Source organism: Brachyhypopomus gauderio, chromosome 4, assembly GCF_052324685.1.
Source record: "Brachyhypopomus gauderio isolate BG-103 chromosome 4, BGAUD_0.2, whole genome shotgun sequence".
Classification (NCBI taxonomy): Eukaryota; Metazoa; Chordata; class Actinopteri; order Gymnotiformes; family Hypopomidae; genus Brachyhypopomus; species Brachyhypopomus gauderio.
This window is the reverse complement of record NC_135214.1, coordinates 31,133,010-31,152,352: the sequence shown is the minus strand read 5'-3', so window position 1 is coordinate 31,152,352 and position 19,343 is coordinate 31,133,010. Positions and strand designations below refer to the sequence as shown.

The following is a 19,343-nucleotide window of genomic DNA, read 5'->3' as shown; positions in this document are numbered from 1 at the left end:
CCATTCTGCATTCTGTGAAACCGATTAGGATGAATAATCCCCTGAGATATTTTATATATTGAAAACTACTGCAGTATTTGCACTAATTCTCATTCAGTGTTCTGGAAACCGTGTTAATAGCTCAATGCGCAATTGGCAAACAAATGTTAGGCCATGCCAGTAAACTAAGTTATTGTGACACTTTTATACACACTATATATATATACATATATATATATATATATATATATATATATATATATATATATAACAGTGAAAATTCACACATCCACAGGAACTGGTCATTATTTTCATACATTTCTGTTTTAATAGCTGAATATTTAAGGCAAGGCAACGTTTATTTATATAGCACCCTTCATACACACCAACAATTCAAAGTGCTGATAACACAAGTCATTGTCATAAGTAGTTTCACAGTGAGCTACAACCAAGAATTGTATTATGTGGATTTTACAGTGCAAAAAATATCTCACTGAGATCTAGTACACCATTTGGACTTGGTGACTCAGTGAGCATACGTAGAACCCCTCAGACCAGTTAAGGTTATCTAGCAGGTGTATTTGTTCCATCTTAGAGTGCCTTTGCATTTTTTACACAGGGATTGTGGAGTTTTGTTCTATTTTTGCATAGTTGCTCAATATTGCTTCATAGTGTAAAAAACATCCTATATTTATATACACCTTCATATGCATAAAAGTAAAATTTCATGTTGTGTGTCTAGACCTACAAGATTAATTATCATTTCCATGTCACATTAAATCAGCAGTTTAATAAAACTATATATTTATGGTTTCTTTAGAGATCAATTCATGGTTTTTTTGTTTGGACTGGAGTTTACCTGAGGACAACCTTAGACTTAAAGCATCAACTTGAAGGAATGCACATAGAAGGACTTTGTAAACTTGGCATGGCTAAAATGTATGTTTTTTTTTTCTTAACAACCAACATTGACAGTCTTAAACCACACGGAATCCTCCTTAGTTTCTATGAAGGTGATTTGTCAGTCAAGTAGCCATATGGCGGTGAGGAGTTGAACAGTCAACAGAGCTAACATTATCGGAAGACCACAAAGAGAGCACATGTTCCGGCTCCCTTCCTGTTCTGAGACAAGTAATGTGGTTAGATGAATGACAGGGCAAAAACCAGTTTGAGCTCCATGCTTCCTTAAACACCAAGTGAGCAGCAGGAGGGGAGTGTAGACAGGGCATGGCACTACTGTAAAGGAAGAATGCAGTTCAGATTGACAAAAGATTGTGCAGATTCAAAGGGACATCTCCACTGGGCCATTTTTAGATAAAAAATGCTACAGCAGTAAATGCAATTAATTATACACTCGGCGGTCACTTTATTAGGTACACCTTGCTAGTACTGGGTTTGGACCCCCTTTTGCCTTCAGAACTGCCTTAATCCTTCGTGGCAGATTCAACAAGGTACTGGAAACATTTCTCAGACAGTCTGGTCCATATTGACATGATAGCATCACGCAGTTGCTGCAGATTTGTTGGCTGCTCATCCATGATGTGAATCTCCTGTTATACCACATCCCAAAGGTGCTCTATTGGATTGAGATCTGACTGTGGAGGCCATTCAAGTACAGTGAATTCCTTATCGTGTTCAAGAAACCAATCTGAGATGATTCGCGCTTTATGACATGGCGCGTTATAATGCTGGAAGTAGCCATGAGAAGATGATTACACTGTGGTCATAAAGGGATGAAAGCCATGCTTTCATGTTGTTGATGCTAAATTTTGACCCTACCATCAGAATGTCGCGGCAGAAATGGAGACATATCAGACCAGGCAATGTTTTTCCAATCTTCTATTGTCCAATTTTGGTGAGCCTGTGTGAATTGTAGACTCAGTTTGCTGTTCTTAGCTGACAGGAGTGGCACTCTGTGGTTTTCTGCTGCTGTAATCCATCCGCCTAAAGGTTTGATGTGTTGTGCGTTCAAAGATGCTCTTCTGCATCTATTGCCATTCTATCAGCTTGAACCAGTCTGGCCATTCTCCTCTGACCTCTGGCATCAACAACGCCCACAGCTCACTAGAACTACAACTTCCGCTCACTAGATATTTTCTCTTTTTCAGATTATTTTCTGTAAACCCTAGAAATGGTTGTGCATGAAAATCCCAGTATACAGGCTGTTTCTGAAATAGCAAACCAGCCCGTCTGGCACCAACAACCACGCCACGTTCAAAGTCACTTAAATCACCTCTCTTCCCCATTCTGATGCTCTGTTTGAACTGCGGCAGATTGTCTTGGCCATGTCTACATGCCTAAATGCATTGAGTTGCTATATGTGATTGGTTGATTCGACATTTGCGTTAATGAGCAGTCGGACAGGTGTACCTAATAAAGTGGCCTGTGAGTGTATATGCTAAAGCAGAAAAATGCTTTCATGTTCCTGTCCAATGCTGTTCAATCTCCTGCATGGTTGTCTATGGATCCAGACAAGGTTTCAGCAATGACTACCTGACCTGTCCCCCAGGCGATGAAGGAATTAAAACAATTTTGGTGGTATGCTAACTTCTACTGGAAGTTCATTCAAAGTTTTGGTACCCTGGCTTAATTTAACGCACCTCTTGAAAGGGGAGCAGAGGTTTCTGGATTACTGAGGCTGACCAGGTCTTCCAACATGTCAGGTGCATTCACGTCTGCACCTGTAACTCTGCCAGACAGCTGCTTCTTGAATGCTGTCATGAATTACACACAACACTTCATTCCTACCCATGTCCAGGCGCCACCCAAATCCTCTGCGTCTCGACACACTCGTCAGGGTACTAAATGTCATTACTTGTCCCTGATTCACCACGCCCTCTTTAAACCCCTTTTAAGCAACATACCTACTACTTCCGTCTTGAGGAGTATTGCTGACCTATGCTGCATGCCAAGCTTTTCTCCTGCCGTGTTCCTGTGCTTTGAACTTTGCTTCTCCAACAGACTTTGTTTCCAGCCCTGGACTTCCCTCGGTATTGACCACAATCCTGCCCAGTGCCTTTGAGTATCGGCAGCTTGTGTAGTAGTTGTGGCACCTCCATGTGCAGCCAGTACTTCAGCCAAAGGTCTTCTGTAACCTCAAATGAGTCTCACACATGCTTTATGAGATGTTTGCCCACTCCTCCTTGTAGAACGCCACCTGTTGAGAGAGGATGGAGAAACCTCTGCAATGTACCGCCTGTTCAAATCTTGCCACAGCACTTCTATGGGATTGAGGTTCTGACTTTTACCGATCCAATGCAGAGTGCAAATGTTCTTTCTCTTAAGAAACAGACTAGAATGCTCTTTGAATTGATGGTGGGAGATTCTGTTCAAGAATTTGTTGATGGATGGAATCTTCCAGGTCCGGAGGCAGAAAAGCAGGTCCAGACCTTCACATTTCCACCACCATGCTTCACTATTGGGAGGAGGTTCTTCTCTTTATATGCAGAGAATTTTATTTCTCCAAACATGGCACCTGTGATTTTGGCCAAATTATTACAATTTGGACTCATCTGTCCAGAGAATGGACTACTGGTTTGTCCAAGTGCTCTCTGGCAATGTTTAAATGGGCAACTTTGTTCTTTCTAGAGAGCAGAGGCTTCCTTCTAGCAACTCTCCCATGAAAGCCTTGTCTATTGATTTTTCGGCTGATTGTAGACACGTACATTTATCCCAGATGCTGCCAGAGAGATCTGCTACTCTCTGGAGGTGACGTGTGGGTCGGCCTTTACCTAAATAATTATTTTTCTGGTGCTTCTTGGTGGAAGTTTTGATGGGTGTCCAATTCTGGGCAGAGTGGCACTGATGCCGAGTGCCCCTCATTTGTAAAGGGTGGATGGATGGAGCTGGAATTTTTGGAGATGGTCTTGAAGCTTTCCCAAGACTGATGGGTTATCACCACCTTATTCCTGATGTCCTCAGGTGTCTCCTTTCCTCTTGGCAATGTTGATCAGTGTGCTTTACGTCTTGGCATGATGGGTTTGATTAGTTTCCCCTCACTTTTAATCAGTGTGGTGCAAATCTTTTCCCAAGGATGTGTCATTTGATTGGTCTGATTAATTTGAGCACTCTTGAGCACACGTGTTTCATCTGTGTCTTTTAACTAATTTTTCATTTTCTTATGCACATGCTCTGATTCCATGTTTCATGTAGTCTGCTGGCAACTCAGACATTTCCCCCACAACAAGTAAATGGAACTGATGAACATAAACCTGACATTTCATATAGAAAAACTGATGATGATTTTAAAAAAAGGGAATCATAGTAAACAACACAAACATCTAAACTACTCAAGGAGTTCACAAACATTCAAGCAGCACTGTAGCCCAGTGGCGTGCACAGACATTTTGGATCGAAGTCTATCTGTGACCGTGCGTGCTGTGCTAAAGACGCTTCCTTCCACTCGCTGAACTGAACTGCTGCTGCAGTGCATCTGGTGTTAAAGGAAGAGAGAGGTCGGGTATGTGCAAGGTGGTGGCTCATTTCAGGGCATTGTTTTTATTCGCTCAGGTTTTCAAAAGATCATTTCAAACCGACCTCAGTAAAATGAAAACCGAAGTTTCAAAAGGGCAGAGTTGGTGGTGCTTTAGCCACCTGATGTCTATGTGTGCACGCCACTGCTGTAGCCTATATATAATCTCATTAATCTCATCTATAATCTCATTAAAATGGTGTCTGTCAAGAGGTGGGATATATTTGCAGTAAGTATACAGTCAGTTTGTGATGTTAATGTGTCAGAAGCAGGGAAATGTGCAAATCTAAGTTTTTAAATGCCTTTGACAAGGGTCAACTTGTGATGGCTAGATAATTGCATCAGAGCATCTCCAAAACAGCAGGTGATGTGTGGTGTTCCTGGTACGCAGGGGTTAATACCTACCAAAAAGTGGCCTATGAAAGAACAGCGGCAGTACTCTCATTGGTGACTAAGGCTCACTGAAGCACTAAGGGAGGAAATGCTAATCTGGTCCAATACCACAAGAGCTACTGTAGCACAAATGCTGATGATGGTGGAAAGATGTAAGAACATTGTGAACATAGGTGTCAGTGCATTGCAGTTTGCATCGCTGCACACCAGAGGTCTCATGCCGACCACCATACGCCACCCAAAGGACCTACAATAGGCACATGTCCATCAGAACAGGACCATGTAGCAATGAAAGAAATTGGCCTTATCTGATGAATCATCTTTTCTTTTCTATCATGTGGAGTATGTGCATGCATAGCTTACCTGGAAAAGAGACAGCACCAGACTGCACCATGGGAAGAAGCTAGATAACATGATGTTCAGGGCAAAGTTCTGCTGCAAATCTTTGGTAGCGGCATTCGTGTGGGTGTTACTTTGAAGTACTACCTCCATAAACTATGAAGTCCATCCCTTCATGGCAATGGTATTCCTAATTGGCAGTGGCCTCTGTCAGCAGGATAATGTACCATCCTACCATGCTGCAAAAACGGTTCAGGAATGGTTTGAGAAACACGACATAGAGATCCAGATGTTGAACTCCAAATTCCCTGATCTCTACTCCAGCATTTGTGCCATGGGTCAGAAGAACATGGCAGATCCAAGCAAGTCCCATCTCGCAAATGACAGGACTTACAGGACCTGGGGCTAATGTCCTTGCGGTTCATGGGGCATGCATCAGAAGCTCAGAGGTGCTTAAATACTGTAGTCCAAATGCCTGTGATAATAAACATACATCTGCTAATACAGTTTTTCTGTAACAATGTGTAAAAAGACCAGAAGGTACACAGACTTTATAAACACAAAAAAGCAGGTGAGGTGTAATCACAGATGTCCTTCTGTGTAACCACACAAATAAGTGGAAGTACATCTATTTTATTATTAAAGGGGCATGCCCATGTCAACACACAAAATGGGTGATTAAGAATACAACAGAAAAAGAGAGTTTGGTGTCACTGTGTGGAGGCCAGTGAATGAATCTTAAACTGTGACTTGAACTTAGACTGATCTCTTTTCGTTAGCATGAAGCTTTAGCAGAAATATTCTTCACACAGAAACAAAGTAGAGCACATATTAATTAGGGAATTATGGGTGCAATACTTTCGAAATGTAGTATTATAATGTTAATGTCTGACACAAAAGGCCACTGAATAGTAAAATAAGATTCTAATAATATTCACTATTCCGGTCAAGACACAGGGGTCTAACAGAGAGATAGTCAGGCATATATTTACATATAAAGCCTTTCGCTGTAGAAAGAAAATGCCATTGAATAGTAATATAAGACTTCCTCATTTGAAATAACGTTCACTGTTCCAGTCAAGAAACATGGGTCTAACAGAAAGATAGGCAAGCACACATTTACAGCAGTTTAGCAGACACATCCAGAGTGACCTTCAGAAGTGCTTGATTGACATAACTGACCTTTTTATTGTACGGAAAATGTGTCTTCCTCCGATCCCAAACCAGATGTAGATCCACGTAAAGATACGTTAAGTAAAGCAGGGAGCCCAGCAGCCTGATAGTCAGAGCACAAGTCAATACCCTGCCCTCTGGTGGAAGACAAAGGTATTAAACCTGAATTCACAACGTTTTCATAACTGACCCAAGAATAAACACCTACACACAACAAGCAATCACAGTAAATTAATATTAAATGTAAACACACCTCATAAAACCCAAATTATCAGACCTCTGGCCCCTTCATATAGTTCGGTTCAATAACAAAGTGTCCCAACAGTCACAAATTTACAGCATTCAGCAGATGTTCTTATTCTGTGAACCAATCCATTGACGGAAATTCACCTATGACTGAGGTATTCCTTTGTCTACCTACTCTACCAGATGCACTTCCATATGTGTGGGCTTCTCCCTACTCTGGGGATTCAGCTTTTAATATGCTGAAGTGAAGAAAGTGGCCTGATCTAAATTATCACTTTTTTTTTTTACATGTAGATGCATGGTTCAAGTTATGGTGGTGTGTGACTTGGGGCATCTGACCTCCCCTCCTAAAATGGGAAAATAACGATTTGGGGGAGTTGAAACATCTGCTTCTTACCTGTAAATATTACTATTTATTTCCATGGGAAAAGTTGATCAATATGCCAGGGCTAACTACAAATGACACTGATTTGAATAAAAACTCACTCAATTATGAATTTCTACATCAAAATAAGACAAGAAAAAAAATCTGTTTACTTAACCTACCTACAGTTTGCAGGCCAGTTATGAACCACCAGGGCTGATAATGGATCCCAGATCATAATTATAAACCCTCTTGCTTATTCCGCCCTCTAAAAATTGTCCACACACAAATCGAAAACCTTCACTTTAATAGCAGCTGCTTCTGTGTTTCATTTTTGCTTACATGTTTGTGTACGTCCAGAAATGTGGCCGATGACAGACCGATAGCCAGAGCGACACCTCATGACGAAATACAGAGAGCAAAGAAACAGAGCACAAAAAAACCCAGCAACAAGTCCCCACTTCCTTAAGTCCTGAAGATCGCCACTTTCCGTTTATAGAACTGATGACACAGGAGTTAGAAAAATAGATCAACATCTATGCTTTTTTGTGCCTCTGTCTCAATTACAGGATGGAGGCTCTGTGGTCAAATGAAGGGTACCAAGGAATGTTCCAGATCATCAAACGCACTGGTGTGTTGCTAGTCCACGTCGCTCAGAGTTTAGGTCATGCACTGGCACCTTCAAGCCACTACTTTTTAAATGTTTTAAGACGCAGAGAAAGGGAGAAACAGAAGCCGCAGCGCAGAGACAGAGTGCAACACGACGACTGCTTACTTTGGCTGTCTGAGCAAGAACCACGCTGGTCAATATGGACCCGGCTTTGATTTCAACATCAGCTACTTCCAAAAGTCATATACATACTTGCACGTGTGTAGTCTCTGTGGTCATAATGCTTGGTGAAAGTCTCTAAGATTAACCATGAGATTTGTTTAAAAAAAATTACAGTCACAAAATCTAGTATATGTAAATAAACGTGTGATCATCACACACAGTCATATGCACAGGCAAAACAAACAAAGAAGAAAAAACTAAAACCACAATACTATGAAAACCAAAGTGACATAAGATTAATGGTGTAATGATTTTCACATTTATGTGAGTCATTGTGGTAGGTGTGTGTGTGTGTGTGTATATATATATATATATATATATATATATAAAGCAAGTAACAGAACAAGAGGTTGCATTACTGATGTATTGTTGTATTACCCGAAGGGTCAGTCTTACACCTTTAATGCAAACCAGAGTCTATTATTGCACCTTTAGATTGGTCTCAACCAAATAAACTATCAGTATACATTAACTTTTTTAAAATTTTAACAATAAAAAGAGTACACAACTTCAAAGCCAAGGAAATGAGCTGTGATGCTTGAGTGACATTGATATTTCAGAAAGACGAGTGGCCACCACAACGACCTTCTAAAGGAATTTCCAAGGCTGCTCACCGGCACAAGCAGCCCAAGGCCAACCGGACCAGATAACTGGACCAGATAACCGGACCAGATAAGCTGACCAGACAAGCTGACCAGATAACCGGACCAGATAACCGGACCAGACAACCGGACCAGACAACCGGACCAGACAACCGGACCAGATAACCGGACCAGATAACCGGACCAGATAACCGGACCAGACAACCGGACCAGACAACCGGACCAGATAACCGGACCAGATAACCGGACCAGATAACCGGACCAGATAACGGTTCTGCTGGAATGCCCTGGGAAGTAAACAGAGGCCGTAGTTCTTGACTTGGTTCTGCAGTCCAACACACTGACTCTATAAATGTTTCATATGCATGATGATTATGAACATAAAGCACACCATTTACAGGATATTTATATCTATATTAGGAATTAGACATTGTTAGGGGGAAAAACCCCATTTGGGGATAACAAAACTAAATCAGATCTGATGATACGTATTTTGGTGCACATCCGTGGCACTTTCTAACTGTCTGAAGTCTATAAACATGTCCAGCCACTGAGAGGTTTCCATGGTGACATTCTGTCAGGCTTGGGCCATTTTAACTTCCTGCTCATTTTAGTGGCTTTGGAAAATGAAAGGCTGGTTTAATTGGATTCAGGTCAGGTGACTGCGGCATTGACTAAGCCAGGCAGGAATATTCCATTTTAGGGGCTCTTACAAACTCTATAATTGCAGTGGCAATGTATTGAAGGTCATGGTGCTGCTGCGAGATGAAACCCCCCGAAACCCCCCCCCCCCCCCCCCAGTGATGAGGGGTCTGATGAGGTGTTCAACTGTTTCTCTGCACTTCCTGCTGTCGTTGCTCACTCCCGATCACTCCTACACGGGTGCATCATGCCAGGCTTCACACACCTCTTCTATCCTTACTCATCCACAGCACTCTGTAGCTGGGTCTCCTCCACTGGTTTTTTTTATGATTGTCTGCCAGTTGCTATGCTAATTATGCTAACGCTCGGGTCACTTTCAGAGACCAACCAGCCCGATCCAACACACCTACGACCAGTTTAAAAAGTGCTGAATCACTACTGGCTTTCCTTCCAACACTAGGCATTTATCCACATCCCGGGATTCCAGCGTTAACGGTCCCAAGTCTCTGATCTCTGCGCTCAATCCAGTGATGCTCTTTGGAAACATTGGCACCTTTTTATGTAACAGCAGCAGACCCAAATCAACCCAAAATCAAAGCTGGCCTTTTCGTTATAACATGAAGCATGCAGCGTCGCAAAGCCTCCCACTGAACAGCCAAGCAGACGTCCGTCCTCCCACCTCTGACCCCAAGAAACAATTGAGTAACTACATTATTCAAACAGCTGTACATACCTTCAAATAACACATAAAGCTAGTTGTCTGCGGCTAGGATCACGTATTTGTCCTAAACGCACAGTGCCAGAGTACTGAGAGAAAACACAAAGAACGGTGACAGCGTCTAATCAGAAACTACCCCGTTTGTAGTAAAATAGCCCCTAAATCAACAGAAAACGGTGGCAATTAGGTTTGTTGGTCATGACCAATACATAGAGGAGAAGGTGCTCCAATAGACACAGAGTGGAACAGAACGCCTTTCAGGAGATACACACAGGCCTTCATGTACAGGGGATGCCTCGTGGGAACAGAGGGCTTTAGGAAGTGCAAATTTCACCGTGTGTAATTAGTGTGCAAGCGCGTTGTGTCATCTCAGCTGAAAATCAAATGAGCCCTTCACAAACCTGAAAGGAGAGAGAGAGAGAGAAAGAGAGGAACACAGACATACAGATGTGTAAGAGAAAAGAGGGAGCCTCACTCCACACTGCAGAACACACAGAGGGAGGAGAAGAAATAAAATTGCATTTTCCCCTAAAGTCTTTGTCTTTCTTTACAATTTTCTACTGTTTGATGCCTTCCAGTGTAAGAGGCACCACAGCAGAATGGTGCGAGACCGGGTTGTCAGGACGTCGTTGAAGAGTCACGTGATGTAGTCATTCGTGTGGCTCCTGTAGGTTCCCTGTCCAGCAGGACAAACCAGGAGAGCATCTCAGGTCCTCCAGTATCCCATGATGCCACGGGAACCGCCCTCCAACTGCGCACTCTATGTAGGAGGGCTAGTCCCAAAATGGCACGGGCTGGAACTGGAGCTGGAACTTTGTGTGTGTGTGTGTGTGTGTGTGTGTGTGTGTGTGGGGGGGACTAGCGCAACCAGACTTCAGTTGGTTTCATAGGAGGAGAGCAGAGCAGCGTCCACGGGCTCCATGCAGGAGGGGCAGGTGAAGGAGCGCATGAGCCAGTCGTCGATGCAGTCCATGTGGTAGATGTGCATGCAGGGTAGGAAGCGGATGGGCTCGCCGTACACGAAGTCCAACATGCAGATCACACACCTGCAGGGGGGGACATGACACCGTGAGGGGGGGGTCCCCACAGCTCCTGCTCATCAACCCTACACTAGGAAAACTCACGCTGGGACACATGCTTTCTAGTTTTAATCCTGATGGGAGTGTAGATCCCTGAGAGTTTCTAACATTTAGATCAGGGGTGAGTTTCCCAAAACGCTCTTAGCGCCAAGTACTTCTTAACCTCGTACGTAAGAACGAGGTTACGAAGTACTTAGCGCTAAGAACGTTTTGGGAAACTCGCCCCAGAACTGTGTGAAATACTGTTGGGCTGTAGTTTCCTTATTTCTCAGCCTAATCAGAATACAAGCAGGAGCATCGTTAAACATTTAGCTGTTGGATGTATTTGAGGAGAAGAGCCACTGAGTTAGTGATGATGTGTTGGGCTGCAGACAGAGTGACGTGTGTTGGGCTGCAGACAGAGTGACGTGTGTTGGGCTGCAGACAGAGTGACGCGTATTGGGCTACTCACTCGCGTATCTTCTTCTCTGTGCCGTCACTGCCGGGGTCGAACACTCCCTTGGGGAGGTGCTGGATGAGGCCGATCCTCTGTGCTATACGCACCTGCTCCTCCTCCGTTAGCTGCGTCGCCAAGCGCGTCTGACTGGGAGTGGGGTGGTACACAGGAACATGGATCTGCTCCTACACACACACACACACACACACACACACACACACAAATGAGCTTGCATGTACCACCTCCTTAACACATAACATTAACAACATTCAAAACAGAAATTGTGGCCTCGGGTTTTGTAAACCAATATTGGAAAGTGAGTAAGCACGCTAGTTGAGAAAGTTCACTATAGTTATTAGTAAGCATCATCATATTGCAGGTGAGAAATATGAACCATGCTCCACTAGGGGGCAATATTTCACCAAAACCCTTTCATGCACACATGGAGGGAGGGAGAAAGAGAGCTACACACACACCCCAAATGGACCCTATTCAAACAGAGGCCTAGTCAGCAGTCTCCAAGAGCAGCAGTGGACAAACATGTGGTGTCCAGCTTAGACCGAGACAGTCGGGGCAGGGTGGTATAAGACACCATGGTCTACAGCCAAAGAAACCACGTCACCTCACAGAAATATTCTACAGGCTATTCTACTCTTTTGTCCATGTCCAACTGGTGAAAATTCTCTCCACAGTCTATAGAATTGCCATTTTTCTTCACAGTGGAGACTTCAGAAGCCTTAGCAAGTGCTACCTGCTAGTGGACAGGAAACAGGAAGTGGAAGGAGCAGTGTTGAGTCTCTGTGATGCGTGCAAGCGTGCTGGGCTCCAGCGCCAGTGCTCACGTCTCCAGCTTCAAGTCTGAAGCACTCCCGCACGCATGTGGCCAACACCCCCCCCCCCCAACACACAAAAATCACTTCCTCGTATACATACGCATACACATGCGCACCCAGATACACACTGTTGCACACGCACACAAAGGTGCCTCACAGTCCAACCCCAGCACAGCTTTCAAAAGAGTAAACCAGGAAGAGAAATTTTCCTCTCACAATTCATGAAACTAATTAACAGGTGCATAAACTAGCTATTTCCATTTGTGAACCGTGGCGTATCGTGAGGCGCACCATCGTGTTGTGACTATTTACCCACAATAACTAAATGCATCAACCCATCCTCCATAGTGCCCTGCACCAATCCACTGATACCGAGCGCAACATGACGGAAACGATTTCCTATCAGTTGTCTCCCCTGTGAGGTGTGAAAAATTTGCCCGTGATGTAGGGTGAGGATCAATGTGGGGACAGGGGTCCATCACAGCTTCCATTTGCTGCAAGTTTTGCACTTTCAGCAAAACACTTTCTCGTATTACTTGATCAGCATTCTGACTGCTCATAACACACGCCGCACCCACCCACGCACACAGCTGAATGCACCAGCTTCTTCTCCGCTAACGGCCGGACCTCTAATGGCCGGCGTGTGTAGCAAGCTGGGACCCGGGGGAGGGGGCGTGGCCTGTGCGTGACGGACATTCCGACGGCCGCCTGCTGAGGGAGTATGGCAGGGAGATCATAATGCCGTGTGTGACACTCAGGTGCCCCGCTCTGCACAGCCGGAACCAGCTGGGGAGGAACGGGTAAGGACCAGTGTCTCCGAGACGGACAGGAGACAGCCGGCCCAACAGCCGTGTGACAGGGTCGCACAAATACACCGCTGACCTCCGGAGCGAGAGTGTGTGTGTGTGTGTGTGTGGGCTGGGATGGAGGTTAGGTGAAGAGGACGGAATACGATTACGGGGCAACAGCAATGCTTCTCTCAGCTGATACCTTACTATTACTAAATCATGAGAGGGGGTCTGGAGGTGTGTGGGTGTGTGTTGACGGTAAGGAGGCGTGTCCTGTCTTGTCGATTCTGTGGTCAGGCATCACGCAGCTGAAGTGTGCCGTCTGGCCTGCTCCTCCTCCGCTGTGAGAATGCCACACACACCCTGGTCTTCAATGTCGTCTTCTCTGGCGTCTCTGTCGGGGCTGGCAGCTCGGAGCTGCCCTTCCTCATGTTCCCCCGTCCTCTTCCTCAGACCTGGCGCAGCACCAGGGAGCACCAGCTCACGCCGACACCGACACCCGCGACCGCAGCTGACGCCAGAGCCACCGTGGCGGCCGGGTCACCGGGTCGTGACCTGAACTGCACGAGAGCGCGGTTCCCTCCAACAGCACGGGGTCGGACGGCTATCCTCACGGACGTTCCTGCGCGTGCCCACGGTGGGATTAGCCCGGGGCGGGAGGCGGGCCGGGGGGAATGGGCCCACGCAGACGGCCCAGCTGCTCCGGGACTGCGGGAGGGAAGAGTGAGCTCCTCTGTGTAGGTTTCCCCATAACTGGCGTTTACAACCGTAAACAGCTAGGAAAACACTTGTGAGAAATACCCAGAGTCCAGAAGCACACGAGAAAAGAAAGAGAGAGAGAAAAGTATTTTTGTAGGTACATAACTGCATTTTTATAGTAAAAAAAAAAAAATAATAAAAAAAAAAAATAAATAAAATAAAGACAGTTTCCATGGTGACTGCCAATATTAGCATTAAATTATAGTTTATTTTTGTAAAAACTGTCTACTGAAACAAAAACAAATAAGATCTCTGCATGTTGCCTGAAGTTTAACTAGTAGGAGAGAGTTCAGTGAGGAGTTCTGGGTTGTGTTCTTCAGCATGGCCTCATCAAGGACGCCTCTAGAACCACCTCATCACAGCGCCGAGCAGAACCAGGTCCAGAACTTCAGCATTTTCACCCAGGTATGTAAAGATAATTCTGCAGTCTTACATTAGTTACGTTACTGACCTGCTAAACTGGTTCCCATGTATAGCTAATATGACCTCGTGTTTAGTACAGCAAAAAATGTTTTGAGCTCAAACACACACACTATCTAAAGAGAAGGTTAAACAAACAGGCACAGATGAAAGTGCATGGCAGTAAGCTACAAAATACAGTGACAGCCTGGAGCCACTTGCCACAAACCAGATCAACGTACAGCTTACTACACAAACACCCAAGCACACACAATAACAACGCAGTCTACATGCTGTGTGCTAAAGTGCCATCTCTACATCTCCAACCTCTATACACAGCAGATGTGTTTTTTGTTGTTTTTACATGTGTGTACTCATGAATTGAGATCAAAGTGAATTGATGAAGTGAACAAAGCGAACACACACACACACACAGATAACCAAACTTGCACAGCCGAAGACAGTTATGGGCTCTGAACTGTCATGCCAGCCAGGGCCCATCAAAAGCGCCTGAGCACAGGCGGGACCCTGAGGACACGGTGGGTTCAACACAGCCGGGCCCCCCACGGTGGGTTCAACACAGCCGGGCCCCCCACGCTCCACTGCCTCCAGCCTGAACACCAGAGCACACGGGCTGCTCCTCCATGGCCAGACGACTGGAGCACGCGTGAATGAGTCTTTGTGAAGGCCGTCTGGGCTTTTTTTTACTTTCATAGAAAACCAACACCTCCCCACAATTCCCTCTTTCATGAAGAATGGAAGGAATCGTCCTTATCCAAGCAAAAATGCCTTTTAATCCAAACAGGCTTTTATTTATCTACACTGAAAATAATGGCGTGCTAAACACAGCGGCCCGGGTTTGACTAATGTTTTATCACTCATTATGACCAGGAGTTGTGATGTCAATCATGCAATTTAGTACAGAATATCTGAAGGCATGTGGAAACATTTTAAGTCAATTGTCTAATCTTGATACATTTCATGTGATTTGCCAAGTCAGAGAGAGTCTAGCAATGTAAACTATTCAAATTCGTAACACTGATAACAGGGTAATGTAGCAGAGAGGAGTTTTATCTGAGTTAGACATTATATAGCACTCATTATATTACTTAGATTAGAACTTTATGGATCACTTTAGGAGGTTTCCTTCAGGGAAATTATAGTTCCAGCAGCAACATCAATATAATACAAAACAAACATGGAAGGTAATTAAATAGTAATAGAAAGAATTAAATGGGAAATAGGGGATGTATAATATATAGTATGTATAGCATACATACATACATACATACACACAGAATATAAACAGCAAAATATTTATCTAAGAGAGTGTAAGTGCAAGTATAAGTATTACACTCTAGGAATCAGACTAGCGTGATTGTGAAAGTATGATTAAAATAACAAGCAGTAATATGTAAAAAAGTTCCACATATGAGCCACAGTTCTGATATTACCATCAACCTCAGGCGATAGCGTACAACAGGAAAGGTGCCTCCAGACTGTGGACCGATACACGTCTGGTGACCATAATACGTCAAGCTGTCAAATGCTACATGGCGTCAATTTCACCATTTCCTTTATTAACTGGTAACGGAACTCTAAGTGCTGGTTCTCCAATAATGATGCAGCGTTGATCCTCTCCATTATCTGCATTCGTTAATCACACCTCCGCTCCGCCCTGGCAGTGTGAGGGATCGTTATCCACCTCCAATCAGGACCACGTCTACTCTGGGCTCCTCCGTCGCCTTTTCACAGACACGCGCACGTACGTGCACGCCTGCGTGTTTGTTTTCGTGTGCCTTTGCATACATGCAAAGAAGCCAGAGAGAGCGGAGAAATAAAATGAAAGAGGGGAGGAGGTGTGTGTGTGTGTAGGGAGAGAGAGAGGACGTTTTGGTCCGCTTGTGTGCACGGGGCCTTGCTCCAGCTGAGCGCTCCTCCAAACAAGCATGGCGCGTGCTCTCTGCATGAGGCAGGAAGGGGGGGGGGGGGGGGGGCTGTCTGCTGCGCCACAGGCCGGCCGTAAAACACTCCCGCAGGCAGAGTGCGGGCCGCACGCCAGTGAGAACGGAATCGACCCGATGGGCCGGCGCTCTGGAGAGAGCAGGGGGAAACGTGCGAGGCTGCAGGGAACCTCCGTCACTTCGCCAAAGCCTCGACACACTAACGCACGCTCTCTGCCCTCACACGCATCGCTCGCATGCTCTGCCAGTGTGTGTGTCTCACGCACACACAGTTATACTTATCTAGCCGTGCCCAGCTTGCAAAGATGAGTCAGCATCTCTAGTCAACAGCCCCCCCCCCCCCAACCACACACAGAATCTCTCTTCCCACCATGAAATTACTGTTTGTCACATCACCTACACATAAAGAGAAAACTCTTGCCTACATCTCCCAACCTCCCTCAGATGTGGTGGCTGATACGCTGTGAAGTCAGCCAGGCCTGAGCTTAACAGAAGGTTCCATTCACTCCGCTCAACGCTAAACGCACCACCTACGAGACTCAGGAAGCACAGTCGACCACCATCGTGAGTCCCCTTCCATGCCGCTGCAACCCGAAGGGTCCAGGGCCCTGCACCGGGCTCGGAAAGACCCCTTCCTCCCCCAACCCAAGGTCCGCTGTAGGCCTAAAAACAAAAGGCTTCCTATCAGTCAATTCCTCAACTTGAGCTGCCCCAATTTTCAGGTTTGAGAACGTGTAATACTATTTCGAAAGTATTCTTAACGTGGGAAAATGTTCTTAAGGTTTCCATCGCGATGGCCAATGAGAGCATCAAAAAGACCCTTCTATTCCCACTGAAGGAGAAAAAGAAACATGTCAAGCATACTTGGCACGCAGTAAAAGTGATTTGGGTCGTAAACTTGGCCTGGGCTGGCTCTTTGTCTGTTCCACACAGTTCAAACAGACCTCCTGACGTCAAGCCAACGATGTTATCCTCAGCCAAACACTGCTGTCAGGACACTGCAAGGCGCAGAGGCCAAAAAAAAAAAAAAAGAGAAGAGAAGAAAACGTGTGATGCCGTCTGCTTCTCTGCTGCACGCCATTCTCGAGGCAGCACCCTTTACATTACAGAAGACCACAGCGGTGAGGGCAGCTGTGGGGACCGGTGTTCCCACGAAGCCACCACGCGCCTGGTCTAGAAAAGGAGGGAGAGAGAGTAGAACCAGGGAAAGAGAGAGACGGCCTCTCTCTCGTGCACCGTGCCACATTTTATACTGAGTGAAGGGACTGTTGAACAGACTCCTGCTCTCAGGACTGATGGTGCCCACTGCTACAGCACAGAGTGGGGAGCCTTCTCGGTTTGCTGAAGCAAACCAGCCTGAAACTACATGGCCGCTGCATCCAGATCACTAAAGTCGACAACATCTATCATCTTCTTGACTCACTGCTAAAATTAAGCAGGCCTGCAGTAACGTGAATGACTACGGGGTTATATGTTGTGGTTTTTCCAATAACACTGTTCAAAATGAAGTTCTGGCATCATTTTGCACAGCATGTCGAAATTTTAAACTGACATGTCACAATGACATGACACTAGAACAATGTTCAACACCGTCAAGACCAACAGAAGACGCTCAGTCCTTTTACATTTCCTTAACAGACACTGGCTGTATAATACTTGGTTGACAATTTCTGTTTGTCTGAAATTAGAAGCAAACCAATAATGACAGAACAAAATCCTTAAAATTAAGAGCAACACAGCGACAGAATAACAAACACAGGAGTCTATGTAACAGTTCATCCAGTCCCAGACAAACATCACACAACAAAGAAACGTTGTCCAAGTGTGTAATCCTTTAGTTTATACTTATAGACACTACAGTGATCAAGGAAATAAGGTTGTTCCGCATATCCAAAGTTGTGTAACTGTTAATAATAGCCATGGACGTCAATGTAGGTGATTTACTAAACAAATGACTCTCCCAACACACCACAGAGCCCCACTGCGCTCTAACACGTATTCGTGGTGAACCGACAGGCTAAGATCGAAAGTAACCGATCAAATGAAGCAACGTGCACCCCGTGGGTTTAATGGCCTGGTCGTAAATGTAACGCCAAGTTTGGGACCTGGTCCGTCTACTAACAACACAGAGACAAAGAGGACTTGGTAAGCTGGCTAAGCTAGGCTGTTCGACACGTAACGTGGGCTGACACCAGGCCGATATGTCGGGTCTGTCTTTGAGGACGGCGTTTAAACTACACGGTCCGTCGTGAATATTGTTCATTTTTCACAGTCACAAGCACGACGACGGCGGCTGGCCACACGTCTCCACCCGTCCGAGGTGTCCGTGGATGAGGGACAAAGAGCCGCGTTAACCCGCCCGCACGACACGTTCTGGTGGACGTTTCCCGACGTGTGTAACACCTCTTACCTGGTACGGTGGCGGCGGCTCCAAGTCCGGGTCGACCCCGTCCCCAAAACTGGCTCTATCCGACTGGGACTCGTGGAGCAAGGAGATATCATCCGAAGTGGGAGACTTTAAACAGTTGCCCATCTCCTCGCCAACTCCCCACACCTCGCCGTTCAGCTGTTTGCACCCCGACCAAGTCCCTCGACCGTGTCCTCGTCGCTCGGCCCTTGACCACTAAACGCTGAGCCCAGACCCGTGAGTGTCCACCAGAACACAGACCCAGGAGAGCCCAAACACACACACCATGGCCACACAAAGACCTCCGCCACCTGGCACCACTACTCAGCCTTGCGCAGCCAGAATGGCAACAAAAGGATTTCCTTTTTAATCAAGCTCGGCTAACTTTACGAAACCAGGTACATGAGCTCAATGCCCCGCCGGCTGCCGTTTCTCCGTGACTGTCTAGCTACGTGGTAAATGTTGTTTTGCCCCTCCGTTGACAAATTCCACAATATCAAATGTTTTCCCTCAATGGCGACTCATAGGCCATTTTGCCTTTCAGACAGTCAAAGTTAGTCCCGCCCTGCACTCCGTCAGCCAATCAAAAGGCTGTTTCTTCAATAAGGAAGTGGGTTTTACATATTCAGGTTTCAATGAGATCATCAAACACCAAGGTTTTAAGAACATAAAACATAAAAATACATGTGGCCGAATGCGTTTTGCGAGGTAATTTTCGTCTCTGCTACCTGTATTTGCGACACATATTATGTCTGTGTCGCTGTCATCGATTTAATATCTTTTTCTCATGTCTGTTCACAATATAAACCTGATGGGACTGTAAAAAATATAAACAATTGATGTCAACTTTGGCAGCACGCCATCAGTTCGGCTTCCAGCAGGCTGCTCTGCATGCGTGTGTATGTAAAGAAACGACGAT

General features: G+C 45.5%; 1 protein-coding gene across 1 annotated transcript; it reads right to left on the bottom strand.

Annotated features, from left to right (window-relative positions):
* Positions 1-5,795: 5,795 nt before the first annotated feature.
* rnf11b (ring finger protein 11b) lies at positions 5,796-18,975 on the bottom strand. The gene is made up of 3 exons (XM_077003909.1): positions 18,428-18,975; positions 11,290-11,459; positions 5,796-10,805 (listed from the first exon to the last, which is right to left on the bottom strand). The coding sequence occupies exons 1-3, from the start codon at positions 18,548-18,550 to the stop codon at positions 10,634-10,636; spliced, it is 465 nt and encodes a 154-aa protein (XP_076860024.1). The 5' UTR covers positions 18,551-18,975; the 3' UTR covers positions 5,796-10,633.
* Between the last annotated feature and the right edge of the window lie 368 nt (positions 18,976-19,343).